General features: G+C 41.6%; 1 protein-coding gene across 1 annotated transcript in view; it reads right to left on the reverse strand.

Annotated features, from left to right (window-relative positions):
• Positions 1-1,807: 1,807 nt before the first annotated feature.
• STMN2 (stathmin 2) overlaps positions 1,808-22,225 on the reverse strand; it is a 58,891-nt gene continuing 38,473 nt past the window's right edge. The window contains exons 2-5 of the mRNA XM_073550613.1: positions 21,273-21,368; positions 10,629-10,801; positions 9,272-9,463; positions 1,808-3,061 (exon numbers count right to left, since the gene is read on the reverse strand). Coding sequence (XP_073406714.1) covers positions 3,002-3,061; positions 9,272-9,463; positions 10,629-10,801; positions 21,273-21,368 — 521 coding nt within the window. The 3' untranslated portion in view covers positions 1,808-3,001. The remainder of the gene's footprint in view (positions 3,062-9,271; positions 9,464-10,628; positions 10,802-21,272; positions 21,369-22,225) is intronic.

A 22,225-nucleotide genomic window follows, 5' to 3' on the forward strand; every position in this document is an offset into this window, starting at 1 on the left:
CGCATTGATGCAGTAATTGATGCCAAAGGAGCCCCGACCAAGTATTGAGTGCATTTACTGAATACACTTTTCAGTAAGCCAACATATCGGATTTTAAAATCATTTTTTTCAAGCTGGTGTTATAAAGTATTCTAATTTACTGAGATAATGACTTTTGGGTTTTCATTGGCTGTAAGCCATAATCATCAACATTAACAGAAATAATCACTTGAAGTACATCACTCTGTGTGTAATGACTATCTAATATATAAGTTTCACGTTTTGTATTGAAGAGCTGAAATAAATTAACTTTTTGATGATATTCTAATTTTGTGAGATGCACCTGTATGTCTATTGATCCCTTTTGGCAACCTGCTACTACAGTTTTTAATGTGATTAATAAACTATATATTTTTTATATTTTTGGCTACCACTGGATGATATTCTCTCTTTTTTTCTGCCATTTATCTCCACGTCCGAGACTGGGATGGCTCCGTGAGCTGAAGATGAGCTTATCAAAGTTTGGTGAGCTGTCTATTCTTGTACCCAATTTTTCCTTCTGTTTTCAAAGTATCTTTTTTTTCAGCCTTATAATTTCTGTTTCTCCTCCATTGAGAGCTCCGTTGACAGCATGTTGTGGGTTCACAGCAACAGCCCTCAAATGGAAATGCTAGACCTGAAATCAGCTCCAGACCTTTTACTCGCTTAATCAATGATGGATTAATCTAGGAATAGCCCATGAAGACCTTTTAAGATCCAATTGTCTTTGGTCCCTTTAAAAAGAGGCAACTACATATTAAATAGCTTAATCTTCTTAAAATCTTACTCCAATTAGGATGTGAATACCATCAAATTAAAGCTTAGAGTCTGCACTTTAAGCCCCATATTGATTATATAAATGTATCTTGAATATGTTTTGGTAAAACAGCTAAAATACCAAAACCTGTGTCACAAGTCTAAATATTTCTGGATCTATCTGTGAAACGCACACACAGCTAATGCTATGGTAACCTTGAAAGAGCACACAGCACCGGATTCATTAAGGAGTGCACAACACTTAATTAATTCAATGCCTGTAATGAGTGGTGTGTGCCTCCCTGTGCTCACCAGAAATGCTACTCCAGTCAGATATTGAGTCACAGATAAATAGTTATTCTCTGTACAGATGTCAAGAAATATAATAATTCACCATAAAAATTGCTGTATTTCCTAAATATAATCTTTATTTAAAGTCTTAACCTAACGGGAACATAATAATAAAAGAGACCACTATCACCATTAAAAGAGTAAGGAAAGATAGGACCCAGATGGTGCCTGAACAGGGATAGAAGGGAAAGCCGTCAAGGAGCAGAGGCGCCAGTGTGCAGGTTTTAGGGTGTCATCCTCCGCTGGTAGGTAGGAGCAGTCCAGCAATCTGATAGGTTCACATTCACATATAATAAAGATTATATTTAGTAAGTACAGCATTTTTTCCAGTCAGATAATGGTGTTGCATTTTTGATGTAGAAAGTATATTCAGGCTTGATTAATTCAATGGCTGGGGGGGAGGGGGCGTAACCACTCTCTGTCCTGGCTCCCCTTTAGTTCCGCCAATTTCGGTTGAGCGGATCCAAACTGGCGTGAAAATGCCAAAAGTTACAAAATTCTTGCGCAACGCTGTGTTGCGAACAATTTTTGCAACTTTTCAAAACCTTTAAAATCTGCAATGAATCGGCCCCAGAGTACTCAGAAATGTTGTTCCACCATTGTTATTATATGAGCCGTATGAGCATACATTAAAACAGATATTTCCAAAGTTTTTTTTCCCGTAAATGAAGACAGCCATATATAAGTTCTCAGAACCCCAGTTCTTTATTAACCACAGCTTGCTCACAATAACATACAGGAAATAGCACTAATGAAGAGTAGAATATGCAGGCAGCAACTTCCATGGGGCAGGAACAATTTCAAAATCGCAAGTATATTCGACACTTGGCGGCTGTTAGGCAACTCCACACTTGGCACGTGCACCCTGTCTAATGGTCCCTGTAGATTTGCTGATAGCATTCAAGAATTTGCTAATGAAGGAACCTCTCCTAATGCTGAACAAAGGGAAAGTTCTCCAAATTCAACAAAAATAATAACCTTACAGGGTTAATACAGAATTATGTTGTATAAAATAGTCCACGTTGACCATTGCGGTATAACAGAGAGAGTACAGGGAGCTATTGCTGGGGGAACTAGGGCCAGATTTGCTCATTATAGGTCTTCGTGCAAATCGGTTGCTAAATTGTGTTACACTATCGCTACAAGTGTTTGTTATCAGATTCTATGTGCCTGTTATATGTAGTGTAATTCACCAAAAAACAGTGACATCTATTCCCCAGGTGTTATGAACTATCAAACTAATGGAATAGCAGTTTAGCCTACACCGGAAATCACTGTAAACGTCTTACCATGACACACAAGGAGGGAGCATTTCCATTTTCTGACAATAAGAATCTCTCTGGACACTGACATGTAATAACATCATTCTACTTGGGTTATAAAGACTGAATAAACAAAGTGGAAAGCTTTCAAAATATCCAATATGGCTGAATGATGGCGATCCTCACCACCACCACCGGCCTAGTGATTATTGTATGTAGTGCACCAAAAGAAAGTCGGCAAAGAATGAAGTTAGACATGGGTATTTTGGAAAGATTCTGCAAATTCATTTTTAGAAGAAACAGACGACACCTAAAGCCTGTTACAGGACATGTAAGATTATGAAATAACTTGCATAATGCAATACTTGTAATTTTTTAACAAAAATGTAAGTATTTACAAAATAAGACCCACATTTTTTTTTTTTTAACATGAAGCAAATCATTCTGCAAAGAGACATTTTTTTTTTAGTTTTTCTTTGATTTTTTTTTTGTTCATCATGAGTTCTTGTCATTTTTCTTGTTTTGCTTTGATTTCGTGATGTCATACATTTTTCCATATTGTTATCGCATGATCCGTAAATATAGGCAATTAAGTGACTAATGGTGGTATATTTTCAGCCTGACAGTTCTTCCTGGAGTTCCTTGTTCCTACGGACCTCAGCAGCATGCCTCTCCTGTGAAAAAACCCAAAAGAACCTTTATTACGTGTTTGGTCATGAAAGGCAACTTTTTACACTCCTTTACAAGTAGGAACTTCTGAAAATAACTTTTAGGTAGTCATGACCCAAGTAGGTTAGCTAACTCTAAATAACATAATAAGAGTATGTGCACACGCTGCGGATTCTGCTGCGGATCCGCAGCGGTTTTGGCTCTGCGGGTCCGCAGCAGATTTTGCTGCGTTGTACAGTACCTTTATTTCCTATGTAAAAAAAAAACGCAGTGCACATGCTGCTGATTTTTCCGCGTGGTTTTGCTGCGGTTTACATTCCGCAGCATGTCAATTCTTTAGTGCAGAACCGCTGCGGTTTCACACCTCATCCATAATGAGGTGTAAAACCGCAGGGCAAAACCGCAGGCTAATCCGCAGATAGACCACAGGACTTTAGTCCTGCGGATTTATCTGTGGATTTTACCTCAAAATCCGCAGATCCTAAAAACTCCATGTGCACATACCCTTAGCGTTTATGGAGAGACTTATAGATATAGATAACATAGCAAATTCCCACACGGCTGGTCAAGGCCCCTTGGAGAGAGGCAGCCTACAGACTGCCATATATACTACATTAAAGTCATCCAAATCTCCACAATTTTGGTAAAATGGGCAAATTATCTGATGTGTGTTGGAGCACCCCCCAACAGAAGGGCTGACATTTCCACTGAAAACAAGAGTTTGGGTCACTGAAATTGCAAATAAGCCACTGCCAGGAATGTCTGTCGACAATTTTGTCTGCTCTCCACGTTGAAAGCACATGAACACTTGCCCAAAAGTTCATGTGCATGGGTGGGTCGGGAGAGAAAGCTGTCCACGTTGAAAGCACATGAACACTTGCCCAAAAGTTCATGTGCATGGATGGATCGGGAGAGATAGCTGTCCACTTAGCAGAAGATATCTTATGTGTATGGCCAGCTGATATCAGGTTGGTTGTGATCCTTTTTTACAGAGATTTATTGATGACTTGTTCGAATGTTTCTTGGGCAAACAGCTCTTTTTTATGACTCCAGTATACACATGAACTCTCAATGATGTTTGTGGCTTATCCCCCTGGAGAACAAAACGATTGGTCAATGAACTTCAACAAGCAGCCATCATTGGGAAAGTGCCAAGACCCCGAATAAACATTAGATGGTCAGGCATTTAATCTCTTAATGACTGCCGATACGCCTTTTCACTGCTGCTAAGGGGCCCTATTCATCAGCAACGGTACTGGAGAATAAATGTATAACGTCCCTCAACTGGCAAAAATCCTGCAGGTGACTGCTGTATATGACAACTGACAACCTCAGGCATTGACCCTGACTGGTTTTGGAACAGATTGGAGTCGATTAACCCTTAAATGCCGCTGTGAAATGTGAAAGCAGCATTTAAGTAGTTGAAATGTAGTTAAAACTCCCACTATAACACTATTGTCCCACCGTGATCATCATCTTAGATGTCAATAATTGCCATCGCACCCCAAAATCATCTGATAACCTCTGGTTATGGTGGCCTGTTAGACCCAGCTGTAAGCAGGGTCTCACAGGCTGTGTCATTGAATAACTGACATGTCTTAGGCACTGCAGTACACAAGTGGGACTAAGTGAAAAAGTAAAAAAAAGTTAAGATATGTTAAAAAAATACACAAGAAGCACAAAAAAAATGTCTTGACACTAAAAATGCAGTTTTTGCGTTAAAACAAAAGTAAAATGAATGCATTTTTTCATAATGACACAGAAATGTTATAAAGTTCTGTTGATCACAACTGGGATATTGCCATGTTCAGGAGAAATTGTGTAATACATTTTAGGGTCAATTTTCTCCTATTACCCCTTAAACTTTGCAGCTAAAGCAATATTTTAGTTGAATAAAAAGGTAATTTTTCATGTTTTCAATACACTTTGCCTTCATTTCTGTGTAGTACCTGAAGGATTAAAGAATTTCCTAACAGCAGTTCTGAATAATTTTAGGGATGCAGTCTTTAAAATGGTATCACTTCTGGGGAAATTCTGATACATAGACCTCTCAAAGTCCCTTCAAGACTGAATAAGTTCGTAAAAAATTGGATTTGTATATTTCCTTGAAGAAAATGGAAAATTGCTGCTTAATTTTAAACCCTTCTAATATTGTAACAAAATTAAAGTACGGCATATTTGAAAAATAATGCTGACATAAAGTAGACATGTAGGGAAGGTGACCTGAGGGACGGACAGACTTGACAGAATAGAGAAAGGAAGGTTTGCACAGTTTAGATAGGTGTCAGTTACTACAGTGGGGAAACAGCTGAGAAAGTGTAGTGGACATGCAGTACCTTGGATTGACCATTAGAGGGCAGGGAGGAGTGTGAGCAAAGGACTTGACATCAGCTTAGGGCTTAGGAAACCGTTGGTCATGGGGGGCAGAGTTACAGGGAACCGGGAATGATTTAAATACTGAGGGAGGGTTCCAGAAAGTTCCAGTCCCCAGGGGGAGCTCAAGTGACAGGACTACGACAGTCTGTGCACTCTGAGGAAAACCAAACCAGGGGGACTGAGGAGAGAGAACGTCAGGGGGGTGGTCCTGACAGGAAAATACCGCAGTATAGACGAGGCACCGAGGTAAAGCCTACTGTATTGAGAGAGAGACGACTGTTCAGTAAAAGTACTGTTGGTTTACGGGCCTAAGGAGGCCACAGTGATGGATCTGACAGGAGCGTCAACAAGTGAAGAGGGGACGGTACGTATATGTACGTCCCCGGTGTAAAGTACGGTGTGCGGGAAACGGCCCTGGAAATGGAGGGCCGATAAGTGAAGTGAAGTAAAGTGAAGTGAATTGAAGTGCGGTGTACTGCAGAGGCCGTCAGGTGGACGGCAAGAGAATAAAACTTGGACCTGTTGTACCCGACATTTGCCTCCATCGTGTCTCTGTTACATCTCTGCGTGGCAAGAGAGGGACCACCCCCCAGCTCGGCCCACGAACCCTACAGACATATGGGAAATGTTGTTTATTAACTGTTTTATGTTGTATGACTATCTGGTTTAGGCTCGTCCGTGTTTCCAGTACATGTGGCGTCTGTTTTCACAGGTACTGGAGACATGTACGCCCGTCGAATCACGCAGAGCGCAGCTTGACCTGGAATGTCTCAAGAGTGGTAATTTTACTGACGTCATCACTCAACAGAATCGCCGCCTCTCGCACAGAGCAGAGGGATCCAAAAATGGTTATAGGCATGGAGCGTCAGAATAAGGCTCCATAGCCTTTGTTTGTCGGAATCACTGGAGTATGTAAGACCTATGTGGGTTTTTAAATTTTTTAATAAAGTAGGGAAAGTTATATGTCATCTCTGGGGCGGCTGCAGACTGGTATTTTTAGGTTGGGAAGGGCTCAATATCCATGGACCTTCCCAACCTGATAATATCAGCTCTCAAATGTCTGCTTTACCTTTGCTGGTTTAAAAAAATAGGGGGGAACACCATGCAATTTTCTTCATTTGATTATTTATTCATTTGGCTTAACAGCTGGACAAGCTATACACTGTAACTATCTATATTTTATCTATCTAGTATCTATTATCTTTGCACATCTTTAATACTTAAAAATCAGTAATTTATTGAATGCCTTGTATTGCGGTATGTGTCACGTGGATGGCACAGGGATGCCACACAAATCCTGCACATGCACCACAAATGACACACGGACTGAAAAAATTTACACACGGATACTGATAAAAAACGCATGGATGTTCAAAACGAAATGTCCCACACAAATGTGTTTTTTTATGCGCTCATGTGAAAGGGTCTTAAAACCTTAACCCCCCCGGAGGTATTTTCATTTTCGCGTTTTTGTTTTTTGCTCCCCTTCTTCCCAGAGCCATAACATTTTTTGTCAATACGGCCATGTGAGGGCTTGTTTTCTGTGGCGCGAGTTGTACTTTTGAACGACACCATTGGTTTTATCGTGTACTGGAAAATGGGAAAATAATTCCAAGTGCGGTGAAATTACAAAAAAGTGTAATCCCACAGTTGTTTTTTTCCATGTTCACTAAATGCTAACACTGACCTGCTATTATGATTCTCGAGGTCATTACGAGTGCATAGACACCAAACATGTCTAGGTTCTTTTTTATCTAAGTGATGAAAAAAATTCCAAAGTTTGTTAAAGAAAAAAAAAATTGAACCTTTTTCCGATACCTGTAGCGTCTCCATTTTTTGTGATCTTGGGGTGGGTGAGTGCTTATTTTTTACGTGCCGAGTAAACATTTTTAATGATACCATTTTAGTGTAGATACGATCTTTTGATCACCTGTTACTGCATTTTAATGCAATGTTGCGGCGACCAAAAAAACATAATTCTGGCGTTTTTACTTTTTCTCTTGTTATGCCGTTTACGTCTTTTTTTTATACTGAGCGATCTGGCGATTCTGAATGCGGCGATACCAAATATGTGTATGTTTGATTTATTTTTTATTGTTTTATTTTGAATGGGGCGAATGGAAGGTAATTTGAACTTTCCCATTTTTAATTTTTTTAATATTTTTAGAACACATTTTTTTTTACTCTTAGCATGCTTCAATAGTCTCCATGGGAAACTAGAAGCCGCCATAATCCGATCGGCTCTGCTACATGCAGGCGATGAAAAGCTGACGTGCCGGATAACATAAAAAACCTACAAAAGACAAAATGAAAAAAACCTTGCTATAATTAAATAAGTAAAAAGCAAAAGTGCATTTAAATCATACAGAGTTCTTAGAAATACTGTATTTGATCAAACATAGCATAAAAGCCGTCCCACCATCGACAAGGTGACACTGTGATCGGGGCGGTCCTACACTGTCTAGTATTTATAACCTTATCATGTGTCAAAGTTGACGTCTGTGTGAATAAGGGCAGACAAGGACCGGGTCCCAACCACTGGACACCAGTCAGGGGAAGCCTTTAAATACAATTTCCAGCTCAGGAGAGGGAGGCCACACCCCAGCTTGCACAGAATGCAAAAATACAAAGAAAAAACACAAAAATTGAGCTTGGTTTGAGTTGGTACACATGCAGCATATAAATGCATGGCCAAAAAGCATACAAAACCTACAAAAGACAAAATGAACAAAACCCTGCTATAATTAAATAAGTAAAAATAAGTGCATTTAAATCATACAGAGTTCTTAGTAATTCTGTATTTGATCAAACATGTTGGCTCAACGCAGGAGAACACATCAAAGGGAGGGAGTCCTACATCAGCATACTGTTACGCCATATGTCGGAAAGGGGTTAAAGACATAAGCATTTAAAGTTTGAAAATCACTAATCTTTTGAAATAGTCAACAAATTTCAGATATTTTCGCAAAAAAACCTAAAAACTTAACAGCCTAAATTTACTGCTGACATAAAGTACAATGTCTCACGAACAAACAGTCTCAGAATTACCTGGATATATAGAAGTATTCCAGAGTTATTACCACATAAGATGACACTGGTCAGATTTGAAAAATGGGACTTGGTCATCAAGCTCAAACGAGGAGGTGGGATCAATTTTCTCAAAATACTGATTTAATTCGTTTATGATTTAATTTTTTAGCCACTGTTTAGTAGTTTTAATTGGCAAGCATCGGGGTCCCGAGCCCACAACAAGTGTTTAAAGGAAGAGGAACATGCGCTCAGCTTATTCGTGACCATGAGCAGAAAGTCTATGAATCCATGGGTAAGACACGTAGGAGAGCTCTCTGCTGAATGCTTGTTCAGCACTCAGCTCTCTCCCGACAGCATCATACACATGAGTACTGGCACAAATGGAGTGACTTATCTCCCCTAAAACTAGGAGAGAGAAGGATTGGGCATTTGGAATTTCAATGCCCGATCCTTCTCTCTCCTAGAATAATCTGAGTGGAAAAAATTTGAAGGCCTCCATACACATCAGATGGTCGGCCAATCCATAAGAAATCAGCAGATTTAGCAGAGTTTAATTTAATATGTATGGGAGCCTTTGCACTCCCATGATTAGCTGAGTGTCTAACTGATCCTTTGAGTGTTTCACTAACCGAACTTCCACCGATCAAAACTACTGAACAATGGCTACAATGTTTAGTTCCTCTTTCAAAAGTATATAGTAGATGAGTAAGTTTTACTGTTTTAGCAAAAGGGTCCAGGAACTTCAAGCTACACCTCTGCTTTCCTAGTATACCTTCCTTCAACAAGCTTTACAACCATGTGTAGCTTACCTTCTCCTGAAGGCGCTCCAAAAGGGAAGCTAAATATGCTTCACGGTTTTCTTTAATCTGTTCCATTTTAAATATCAGCTTTTCCTCTGCCATTCGGCTGAAGTTATTGTTTTCCTCCAGAGCCTTTTGGAGTACTTCCCTTTCATGCTCTCGTTTCTCTGCCAATTGCATCAGGATTTGGGCTTCCTGAGTCTGTAGAACAAAGTAGGATTTGGCACAGAATAAACAAGACCCTTCCGCCATATATGTGGCCATCAAAAATAATGATATTTTTCAGTGTTGTCTCTTTACAAAACATTCTATAATTCTCACTTAAAAGATTTTGTTTGTGAACTCAACAGTAAAATTCCATTAATCCAGACACCATCCTCATGCATTATTTTGGATCGTCTATACCGCTATATCATTAACATCTAAACATAGTGCAGGCAAATATTTCTTGTGGCTTAACTGGAGATGAGCCAATTTGTTCGGATTTAGTCTCCGAATCTGATTTTGACATATTTCGCCATATTCGAACAATATTCATGCCAAATGTTTGTCTTATGATCAGTTCCGAACATATTCGGTAACTTCTGCTCCCATTGACTCTAATGACGTTCGGCTGTGTTAGATGAATACTGCAAAAACAAAATTTGATTCCGATTGTGTTTGGAACCGAATCCAAACAAATTCGCTCATCTCTAGGCTTAACCCAGTCAATGGCTGAATAAAAGGCAGTTAAAAAGGGCTGTCTAGGGTTAGAAAATCATGGCTGCCTTTTTTTAATAACGGCAATTGTCCCTGTTCCCTACATAAAAATGCATGCTCAGTTTAGCCAAGCATGCTTGTGTTTTCAAAGGGGAGAGCGAAGCAGGCTAATGCTGGGCATCTCTGATGGAGGCTTATCTTCTAGGTCAGTGTTCCCCAACTCCAGTCCTCAAGAGCCGCTAACAGGTCATGTTTTCAGGATTTCATTAGTATTGCCCAGGTGATGGAATTATTGACTGTGCAGGTACTGCAATTATCACCTGGGCCATACTAAGGGAATCCTGAAAACATGAACCATTGGTGGCTCTTGAGGACTAGCGTTGGGGAACACTGTTCTAGGTGTACAAAAGAATTGGGTGATGAAAGTCATCATGCTCATTCATTCTCTTCCCCAACATTATCTGTCAGGACTTGAGCCCTCCATATGCAATAAATAATTGTTCATTTCATTTCACTTTTTATGATGTTGGGGCCATTCCTGACTTTGCAATGGGGTCCTATACAATCTAATACCAACCATGCACAAGGACTGTTTGTAGTGTAGGCAGATCTGTTTCCCCAATTGTACATTCAGCGTTTTAAAGCCCATTTACATTTCCAGACTCACCTTTCTTCTCTCTTCCGCAGCTTCCAGTTTTGCCTGTATTTCTTCTAGAGACAGATCCTTTTTCTTTGGAGAGGCCAATGTTCGTGGAGCCTCGGAAACAGGAGATGGAGGCTTTAGTATCAGCTCGAAGGCCTGGCCAGACTTGCGCTTATTAATCTGTTTCACTTCCATATCTATTTAGCAAAAAGAATTTTGCACCAAGTTAAACACTAAAAGCCGTAGATGTCTGATACTTTAAAAACGGCAAATGCTTTACAGAACTGTTTGTCAGAAGACGATGCTTTGTCAGACCGGTTTACAAAATTATCTCACAGCGATATTAAAAATGTAATATATCATAGAAATAATATTTAAGTGAGGAACAACACGTATGACATCGTTTTTGAGTTGTTTCTTTCCTGAAATTTCTAAATTTCCACTACAGTTAGTGATGAGCGAACGTTCTCGGATAAGGTGTTATCAGAGCATGCTCGAGTGTTATCCGAGGGTCTTCAGCATGCTCGAATAATGTGTTCTAGTCCCTGCAGCTGTATGACTCATGGCTGCTAGACAGCTGCAACACAGGTGAGGATTGTCTAACAAACAGGTAAACCCTGCATGTGGTGCCGCTGTCTAACAGCCGTGAGACATGCAGCCGCGGGGACTCGAACATATTAATCGAGCACGCCCAAGACACTCAGATAACACTCGAGCATGGTCACATAACACGATATTCGAGCACGCTCGCTCATCACTAACTACAATGTGAACCATGATTTCGCAATACTGCTATAATACTGCAGGGACGGTCACAGGCAGAAGCGGCCCCTGAGCAAGAACTGTACGTGGGACAGTTACAGTCCAATCACCATTGCACTCCTTTATCGGCCTGTGACAGAAGCTGTTTGTAGCTTTGTAGGTGGAAGTGGCCCTCTTACTACCTGGGCCCCTGTGAAGTTGCACCAATGTTATGTCCATCCATGTAAAACTGGGATACGAGCTATAATAAATAAGACAATAGAAGTGTGATGAGCAGAGGACTATGTGCATGGCCTGTACATTAGCTGGCAGAATGGTCTGTCTCACAGATCAGCATGCAGCATTTAGGACCAATGAGAAGTTACACCATAAGCATATAGTCTTACAATAAAGCATATGTCATCTAGGTTTTACACTTTGCATCCCTTCACTTAAAAACAAATGCTATCTTGAAAGTGAATAGGTTAGCAGGTTTTTGGTACTTTATCCGAGAGCAGCACAATGTAGAGGTTGAGAGCCTGATTCCAGTGATGTGTCACTTACTGGGCTGTGTTTTGCTGTTTCAATAAAATCAGTGTTTTATTAGAAGATTATCACTACAGGACTAGGTTTCCCATGCCTCCTAGTCAGCTGCTAAGTGTAACCCGGCCCCAACCACTGACTTTCTGCCTATATATACAGTACAGTATACACAGAAAGCTTCCAATCAGTGGTGTGGGCAGGGTTATACAGATCTCAGCATTCAGAGCACTGCTAAATCCGCAGCAGAGAAAATAGTGATCAAAACTACACAAGGCAACCAAGTAAGTGACACATCGCTGGAATCAGGTGTTCTGCCCCTACATCGTACTGCTCTCATATTAAATAATAAAACCAGTTGACATACTCCCTTTAATGTGTACTGGTCATTTGAGGTAACTTTTTAGAACTAGTTTCATATGTTTGTACATGAGAAGTAACAGTATTTCTGTTCATTACATGAACATTTCTGTTCATTACATTAGATTGCGTATCTTTCACCAGTGCAGGTTCTATCTCTTATGTTCAGTTGTCTCTGACCTAGACTGGCTGCTATGATATCTCCCATACTCAACAGACATTGATAGATGGATTTCTGTTTTTATTTTCACAGATCACAGACAGCAGCACGGTCAATAAATAGCAGAAGTGTGAAGGGACTTATGCTGCAGCACTGAGCAGTGTGGCTGTAAATCCAGCACTGAAGTGAAATACATGTGCTCTAACCCAGTGGTCCCCAACCTTTTTTGCACCAGGGACCGGTTTCAAGCAAGACCATTCTTCCATGGCCCGGCAGGGCGGGGATGGAGGTGTGGCAGGGGCGGGGCTTTGGTCATAAGGGGGCGGGGCTATGGACGCGGTTGTAGTGTAGCAGTGCATACTTATAATTAAATAACATTTATAATGTGACTCAACTCACCATAGGTTTTGAATGAGTGCTCCATCACCCCCATCCTTGCCTGCTCCATCACCCCATCACTCCCTTCTCCCCATCACTGCCGTCTCTCCATCATTGCCTTCACCCCATCATTGCCGTCTCTCCATCATTGCCTTCACCCCATCACTCCCTTCTCCCCATCATTGCCTTCACCCCATCACTGACGTCTCTCCATCACTCCCATCAATGCCTTCTCTCCATCACCCCCATCATGGCCTTCTCCCATTACCCCCTCATGGCCTTCTCCCATCACCCCAGGCATCATGGCCTTCTCTCCCCATCACGGTCTTCTCCTCATGTCCCCATCTCCTCCAGGGCCAGGCTCCACCTACACAAACACACACACACAGACATACATGTACACACACAGACAGACATACATACACACACCACCTCTCTCCTCTCACCTGTCCGCAGCATCGCCCGCGCTTCCTCGCTCTGACACAGCAGCGGCGCGCTCCTCTCTGTCAGTCAGAGACAGGAAGCGCGGGCGGCGGGCAGGAAACTGGATGGGTCCTTGCAGCTCCGCTCATCCTATTCCCTCTTGCAGGCAGCGGAGCTGCTTGGATCGCTCCCTGGCCGCCGCTACACATGAGGGCAGTTTAAGAATTGCTGCGCACTGCCCCAGCCCCCACTACGCCACTGACCGCCCCTGGCTCCCCTTGTGTCCGCGGACCAGCAAGGGCACTGCAGCGGCCCGGTGCTGGGCCGTGGACGGGCGGTTGGGGACCCCTGCTCTAACCTAACAGCTTACTATGATGTTACTCCATCTTGGTTTCAGCAAGATGGATTTGAGCAGTTGTTTTTCAGATTGGATGGTGGATTCAGAACGTAGAGGGCAGATGAAAAAGTAACTTATAAGTGGAGAAAGAGTCAAATTTCTCTGATAAGACATACTGTAAAAATTTGTTATATTCATCTGTATAATTGATTAATGCAAAGTTTGTTGAAATAACAGGAAACCATTTAATTATAAATATGACATATTTAAAAATCTATATACCCCTGTCACCTGCTCTAATAAATGCACTGTACCAAAGATTGATGAAGTATTAGGGCAATTATAGGTTGATGAGACTTACAGTCATTTAATCATTTAGAGATTGGCTAAAAGGAAACCTGCCTGAATCTTTACTCCACTAAATCACCATTGCTTCATAGTGCATGGGGATATGATTCTAAACTTCTCACTATACCAACCCCTGCAATATCTAAAAATAAGGTAAACGTGGCACACAGTTAAACTTTTTCATTTTAGATAATGCAGGAATACAAAATTGGTAAAGTGACACGTTCAGAGATTGTCAGAAGGAGGTTTTTGCAAATATCACCAACTGTCATGGTGATGTAAGAGGGTCAAGGGTCTAGCCCTTTAAATGTTGATACTTCTGTTTACTTGCACATAATTGCCATATTTGAATGTGTCGTATTCACGTATCTAGGCATTATGTGTAAGCTGTATATATGTGTTTATTGCCATATTGCTATATGTAGGTTAGGGACAGTGCAGTTAGGGAAAAGGCCACTAGATGGGGGCACTGAGTACACTGCATAGGAAAGCATAGTTGTAGGACACTTTAGAGGTTAATTGTAGGAGTGGTAGCTGGGGAATAAGGTAGAGAGATTTTCTGGTTATAGTCAGAAGGGGCTAGAACCCTGGGGTGGTCAGGTGGCCCTGGGGCCTGAGCTGCTTGGCTATCACACAATGTTCCCAAGTAGAGAAACCCAGCCATCCATAGAAAGGAGTGGAAGTACTCAGGAAGAAGCAAAGTGCACATTGCATGGTTTCCGGAGCAGTGCAGTGAAGGAGCCAGAGAAGAAGTCACTGATGAAGTTACTGACGAAGTTTGGGTGCTGAAGTAGAAGAGTGGGCCACCAGTGAGTGCGGGGGCAGGATAGCCAAAAGGGGGTGGACGACCTAGTAAATGATTATTTCCGTGTCTGGGATGAAGTCGGTTCCAGGAGATAGGTTGAGTGCCATTTTCACCAGGCTCCTCATTCCCATTATATCTTTGTGGCCTATTCCTGTGTAGTAGAAGACATCAGGGAAAGATGAAGAATAATGCATTGCTGGCACTGTGACAAGTGTGCTGAAAATGTTATGGATGTGCTGTGTCCTGAAGAGAATAAAACCGTTATGTTTAAAGTTGCTTTGGACTCTGCCTCCGGTCCTTTAAGTGAATGGAAGAGCGGGGAACACAGCAGGAAAGAAGCAGCAGACAGCACAGTGAGTATGGATTGTGCTGACTGGTCGACCACTCGGCCGTGGTTTTACAGTGGCATCAGGATCTGTGCAATCCACGGATTCTTGCACTCTTCCTTCTAACTCCATTGATCGCTGAGATCAACGCATGGCTACTCGGGTGTCGACTCTTAGAGCTCCTATGCAGGATAGCAAGAGTTAAATCTTTGCTGAGCTAAGCTTCTTAATCCCTTTAGTCAAATGCTGTGGTACAACCAGTCATGTCTGCTCTCCTTCCTATACATACTGGCTTTACTATGCAGGTAATGCCAGACATAGTTAGTCTATCCTGGTCTGGAGAGGGGGACACTTTCTGAATAAATGGTGGTTATCCAAAGATGTTGCGAGGATTCTTTGGTGAGACCTTTCCTTTTCCCTTCGTGTATCTTGTTGCTTTGTCGCCTCACAGGCTTTACACTTTTATACCTTAGTGTTTTTCCCTGTGATAAGTGTTGTGTGACTGCGCATCTGTTTTGCCCTGTCTGTCTTGTTTATGCTCTCCCTATACACTTAATTGACAAGTGCTACTCAGGAGCATAGTGAGGAATGAGACCCAGGCATCCCAACCATCCGGGGAAATCCTGGGACAGAGATAATTAGGAACTCCTAGACTGAGGGACAATATAGGAGCACATTTGATATCCAACGGTCACACTGTGACAGTTATTTTCCTCAATAAAGAAGTGAATGTGCGTAATAGGGTAAAAAGTCTTAACAGAGTCCCTTTAAAGTTTTAGATTGTTCTTACAAAATAAAAAAAAAATATATACATATGTATATATATATATTGCTTGGCCCCCTTTCTGCTCTTGATCTGATTGTTATGATGATTTTAATGCCTGCAGTCCAAGATCAGTCTCAATCAATCCTTGCACTTTACAGAACTGCATTTGTTATCAAGCTATTGGGGATCAATGTAGAATATACTCACACTTTAGTGTCATGGCCAAAAATGTTGGCACCCTTGAAATTGTTCCAGAAAATGAAGTATTGCTCCCAAAATATTATTGCAATTATCCATGTTTTGTTACACACATCTTCATTTTCTTTGTGTGTATCAAACATCACTTCATGCACCACCCCAAAAATGGGCTTTGCAATATTGTTGGCACATTTTCAAAATTGTGGATGAACAACTTTGTTTCAAGTATGTGATACTCATTCAAACTCACATGTGGTAAGTAATAGGTGTGGGCAATATGAAAATCCCACCTGAAAGCAGATAAAAAGGGGAGAAGTTGACTCAATCTTTGCATTGTGTGTGTGCCACACTAAGCACGGAGAACAGAACGAGAAAAAGAGAACTGTCTGAGGACGTGAGAGACAAAATTGATGAACAATATCAAGAGTAATCTCAAGTCCATCTCCAGAGATCTCGATGTTCCTTTGTTCATGGTGCGCAACATAATGAAGTTTACAACTCATGGCACTATAGCTAATCTCCCTGGATGTGAATGTAAAAAATTAAATTGATGAAAGGTTGCAACCAAGGATAGTCATGATGGTGGATAGGCAGCCCAAATCAAGTTCCAAAGAACTTCCAGCTGTCTTGCAGGCTCAAGGTGCATCAGTGTCAACTCAAACTATCAGTCGACATTTGAAAGAAATAAAAGACTATGGCAAAAGACCGAAGGACCCCAATGCTGACACATAAAAGCTAGACTACAGTTTATAAAAATGTATGTGTAACCCTCCTGGGAAAGCTTCATGTGGACAGATGAGACCAAGAGAGCTTTTTGGCAAAGCACATAATTTTACTGTTTGCCGAAAATCGAATGAGGCCTACAAAGAAAGAACACAGTATCTACAGTCAAATATGGTGGAGATTCACAGATCTTTTGGGGGTGTCGTGCTGCCTCTCGCACTGGGAGTCTTGACTGTGTGCAAGGCACCTAGAAATGTGAAGATTACCAAAGGATTTTAAATCACAATGTAGTGCCCAGTGTCAGAAGGTTGGGTTTGGGTCCTAGGTTATGGGTTTCCAGCAGGATAATAACCTCAAGAAGCTCCCAGAAATGGATGGAAACCAAGCTTTGGAGAGTTCTAAAGAGTCCAGCAATGATTCCGAATGTATATCACATTGAACACTATGGAGAGATCTTAAAATTGCTGTTAAGAGAAGGCACCTTCAAATATGAGAGACCTGAATTAGTTTGCAAAAGAAGAGTGGTCCAAAATTCCAGTTGAGAGTTGTAAGAAGCTTGTTGCTGGTTATAAGATGCAATTGATTGCAGTTATTAATTCCAAAATGTGTGAAGCTAAAATATATTAATATATACAGTGCCTTGCGAAAGTATTCGGCCCCCTGGAACTTTTCAACCTTTTCCCACATATCATGCTTCAAACATAAAGATACCAAAAGTAAATCTTTGGTGAAGAATCAACAACAAGTGGAACACAATTGTGAAGTTGAACGAAATTTATTGGTTATTTTAAATTTTTGTGGAAAATCAAAAACGGAAAAGTGTGGCGTGCAATATTATTCAGCCCCTTTAACTTAATACTTTGTTGCGCCACCTTTTGCTGCGATTACAGCTGCAAGTCGCTTGGGGTATGTCTCTATCAGTTTTGTACAGTGAGAGACTGAAATTCTTGCCCATTCTTCCTTGGCAAACAGCTCGAGCTCAGTGAGGTTTGATGGAGATTGTTTGTGAACAGCAGTTTTCAGCTCTTTCCACAGATTCTCTATTGGATTCAGATCTGGACTTTGACTTGGCCATTCTAACACCTGGATATGTTTATTTGTGAACCATTCCACTGTAGATTTTGTTTTATGTTTGGGATCATTGTCTTGTTGGAAGACAAATCTCCGTCCCAGTCTCAGGTCTTTTGAGACTCCAACAGGTTTTCTTCAAGAATGGTCCTGTATTTGGCTCCATCCATCTTCCCATCAATTTTAACCATCTTCCCTGTCCCGGCTGAAGAAAAGCAGGCCCAAACCATGATGCTGCCACCACCATGTTTGACAGTGGGGATGGTGTGTTCAGGGTGATGAGCTGTGTTGCCTTTACGCTAAACATATAATTTGGAATTGTTGCCAAAAAGTTCGATTTTGGTTTCATCTGACCAGAGCACCTTCTTCCACATGTTTGGTGTGTCTCCCAGGTGGCTTGTTGCAAACTTTAAACAACACTTTTTATGGATATCTTTGAGAAATGGCTTTCTTGCCACTCTTCCATAAAGACCAGATTTGTGCAGTGTACGACTGATTGTTATCCTGTGGACAGACTGTCCTACCTCTGCTGTAGATCTCTGCAGTTCATCCAGAGTGATGATGGGCCTCTTGGCTGCATTTCTGATCAGTCTTCTCCTTGCTTGAGATGAAAGTTTAGAGGGACGGCCGGGTTTTGGTAGATTTGCAGTGGTATGATACTCCTTCCATTTCAATATGATCGCTTGCACAGTGCTCCTTGGGATGTTTAAAGTTTTGGAAATCATTTTGTATCCAAATCCAGCTTTAAATTTCTCCACAACAGTATCACGGACCTGCCTGTTGTGTTCCTTGGTCTTCATGATGCTCCCTGTGCTTCAAACAGAACCCTGAGACTATCACAGAGCAGGGGCATTTATACGGAGACTTGATTACACACAGGTGGATTATATTTATCATCATTAGTCATTTAGGACAACATTGGATCATTCAGAGATCCACAATGAACTTCTGGAGTGAGTTTGCTGCACTGAAAGTATAGGGGCCGAATAATATTGCACGCCCTACTTTTCAGTTTTTGACTTTCCACAAAAATTTAAAATAACCAATAAATTTCGTTCAACTTCACAATTGTCTTCCACTTGTTGTTGATTCTTCACCAAAAATTTACATTTGGTATCTTTATGTTTGAAACATGATATGTGGGAAAAGATTGAAAAGTTCCAGGGGGCCGAATACTTTCGCAAGGCACTGTATCTTATATTTTAATATATTAATATCTTGTCCATGTCCATTTTGGGGGTTTGTGTAAAATGATGTCCAATTTGCCTTTTTTCTCTGTTTTTTTGTTGTTAATGACAAACACCCATTGTTCAGGGGGGCCGAACTTGAACAGTAACACAGACTTCCTGGTGAACTATACTGTTCGGGTGTGCCCGTCACTACTCACAACAGACTATACCCATAATAGGGCTGGCTACATACCTACTGAGTGATGACCACTTAAAAGCTCTTTAAAGGGGTTGTATCCTTTAAGAAAATTCCTGGATACAATTTCTTGTAAAAAAAGAAACAAGCATATTAAGCCTTACTCACCCTTCACAGGTCCTTCACTGCTTCCGGGGTTTGATATTAGCTGCCATGCTGATATCACATCAATAGCATGGCAGCCAATGTGTGAGCTCAGCAGCTCTGTCAGTGTAGACAGAATACCCTGCTAAGCTTGATGTGACGTCAGTCACGGGTTACTCATATGTGAAGGGTTAGTCCATATGTGACACTGTCCAATTAGTGCTACTGTGTATGGACACACACCCCTTTTACAAGAGGAACGAGTAGTCAATCTATCGATAAATGTTCAGAAGGAATAACAGAGGAACGGCACAACAGACAGCCCTGAAAACGTGTTCCAGGAATGTTATTTCCTGGGGAATACAATTATTTAGTAAAGCAGATGAGAAAAATCTTCTTTAAGGTGAACCTCTCATGTCCCCAAATGTCATTAACCTGTAGATATGGGGTAAACTGAAAGTTAATAGATTTCTAAAGCTGTGCAGCTGCTGGGAGAAAATTAACTTTCTTCCTTCTGACAGCCTCTGGCTTTCAGTCAGAGAGACGCATCCGGAATCAGTGCTCAGCACACAGAGAGCAGCGGGTGTATCTGCACCCTGCCACTGACTAACAGCCGGCTCTGTACTGATGCACTGTGGAGCCAGCTGTCAGAGAGGGCTGGGGCGCTTGTTACAGCCATTGCTCAAAATGTATTGAAGGTTGGCTGAAACCGTGCCGGCCACACCTCTATGACTGAAAGCTGGAGGCTTCTGGAAAGAATAAAGTTAAATTCCTCTCAGTAGTTGTACATCTTTAGAATGCTAGTAAACTACAGATTAACCCCATATCTGCAGACTAATAGCATTTCGAGACATGAAAAGTTTCCTTTAAACATAAAACTAGAGTTTCCCTAAATATTATCTCTTTCGACTTCCTAATGAATAAATCTCTGCTATCATTGTTTTCTAATCATCTCCAGTACATAACATAGTAACATAGTTAGGCTAGTTTCACATTTGCGCTTTTGAGCGCAGCGACGGCCTGCGCACGGCCACCGCTAAGCCCCGCCCCCTGCCGCGCCTACCGGCGCATGACGCTGCATGCGTCCTGCGTCCCCTATCTTTATCACTGGGGGCGCAGGCCGTGCGCAGTATGCGTTTGGCGGCGCATGCGTCCTTTTCACAGTGCGCCGACCAGCGCCAAACGCAACCTGCTGCAGTTTGGTTGCGCTCGGCGCACCGTGAAAAGGACGCATGCGCCGCCAAACGCATACTGCGCACGGCCTGCGCCCCCAGTGATAAAGATAGGGGACGCAGGACGCATGCAGCGTCATGTGCCGGTAGGCGGAGCTACCGGCGGAGGCGCGGCAGGGGCGGGGCTTAGCGGCGGCCGTGCGCAGGACGTCGCTGCGCTCAAAAGCGCAAATGTGAAACTAGCCTTAGTAAGACCGAAAAAAGACATTAGTCCATCCAGTTCAGCCTATAAAATTCTGTCAGAATAAATCCCCAGATCTACGTCCTTCTAAAGAACCTAACAATAACTGTAAGATACAATATTGTTACGCTCCAGGAAGACATCCAGGCCCCTCTTGAACCCTTCGACTGAGTTCGCCATCACCACCTCCTCAGGCAGGGAATTCCAGATTCTCACTGTCCTAACATGTGCGATGCAGACAAGTTTCCTTTTAAAGGTGACATATGAAGATCTCCGAGATATGAATGTGTAACCGATAGTATTAGACATTCAATGTGCTGAAGACTTGTATCATTTCCACAACATTTCCACATAGTATATACTTAATGGAGAGATCAGAGATGGAAAATGATTGCCAGAATCCTATAACTAAAAGTGCTCAAGAACATTGTGTGCACCAAATGGAGGTGTCAGAATAAATGTTCTCTATCACACTGCAATATAAACTAAAGCAATACATTTATGGATGTGTTATTATAGAGACATACAGTATATACAAGCATACACATGGAATACCGGCCAGTTACTACTCACCATCAAATGTGTATGCGTTAATATTTCGGGGCTCAGAATGGAAACATGAGCAGATTAGAGAGAGCATAGACAGCTCCTTCATTTTTTCCTTGTAGGCTGTAAAAAATAAAAGAAAAAATATATTACATCACACAACACTAGACATGATGCGTACATACATAACACATTTCTTTTGTTTAACCCTTAATGACCATGCCAAGTTTTCAGATCTGACATGTGTCACTTTATATGTGGTTACAACTCTGGAACATTTTAACATAACCCAGCAATTCTGAGAATGTTTATTTTTGACACATTGTACTTTATGCTTTATGTTAGTGGGACATTTAGGCGGGTAGATATTTGTGTTTATTTATGAAAATATCACAAACACAAGCACAAAGGTCTTCTATACACCTCCTGTTCTCATAGCAAACCATCAGCCACCATCAATGACGTCATGGGCGCGCCGATGGGCACATGGAACGATTCGCTCGCATGCCAACGCATGCTAAATGCCACTGTCAGAGATTGACAGTGGCATATACCAAGTTGACAATTGCCAGTGGAGCTCAACTCCTCCCGTGATTGATAGAGGAGAGTCCTGGCTGTAATACACCGCCATCAACTGTGGAGTAAGGGGCAACCTTACCCCATGAGCCTGCTCCATACACCCGCTTCTGACTTGCTCTGTACATGTACGGTGGATGTCTTGATTGAGGTAAATACATGTATCACAAAAACCTGAGTCAAACAATAGGTCATTTTTTAATGAAAACTTTCCTTTTAATATAGTGTATTTTCGCTTGTGATTAACACTGTATCTTACAGTACCAAAGTTGTAAATTAGATTTAACTAAATCTCATTTCCACACTGCAAAAAATAAAATAAAATTTGGCACCATCCCCTTGAGAAAACAGTATTTCACATGCAAAACGTGCGTCGGGGTCCTGCCATCCAATACTTGTGGTCA

The sequence above is a fragment of the Dendrobates tinctorius genome, unplaced genomic scaffold (assembly GCF_039654945.1).
Source record: "Dendrobates tinctorius isolate UK_male_01 unplaced genomic scaffold, ASM3965494v1 ptg000165l, whole genome shotgun sequence".
NCBI classification, from domain to species: domain Eukaryota; kingdom Metazoa; phylum Chordata; class Amphibia; order Anura; family Dendrobatidae; genus Dendrobates; species Dendrobates tinctorius.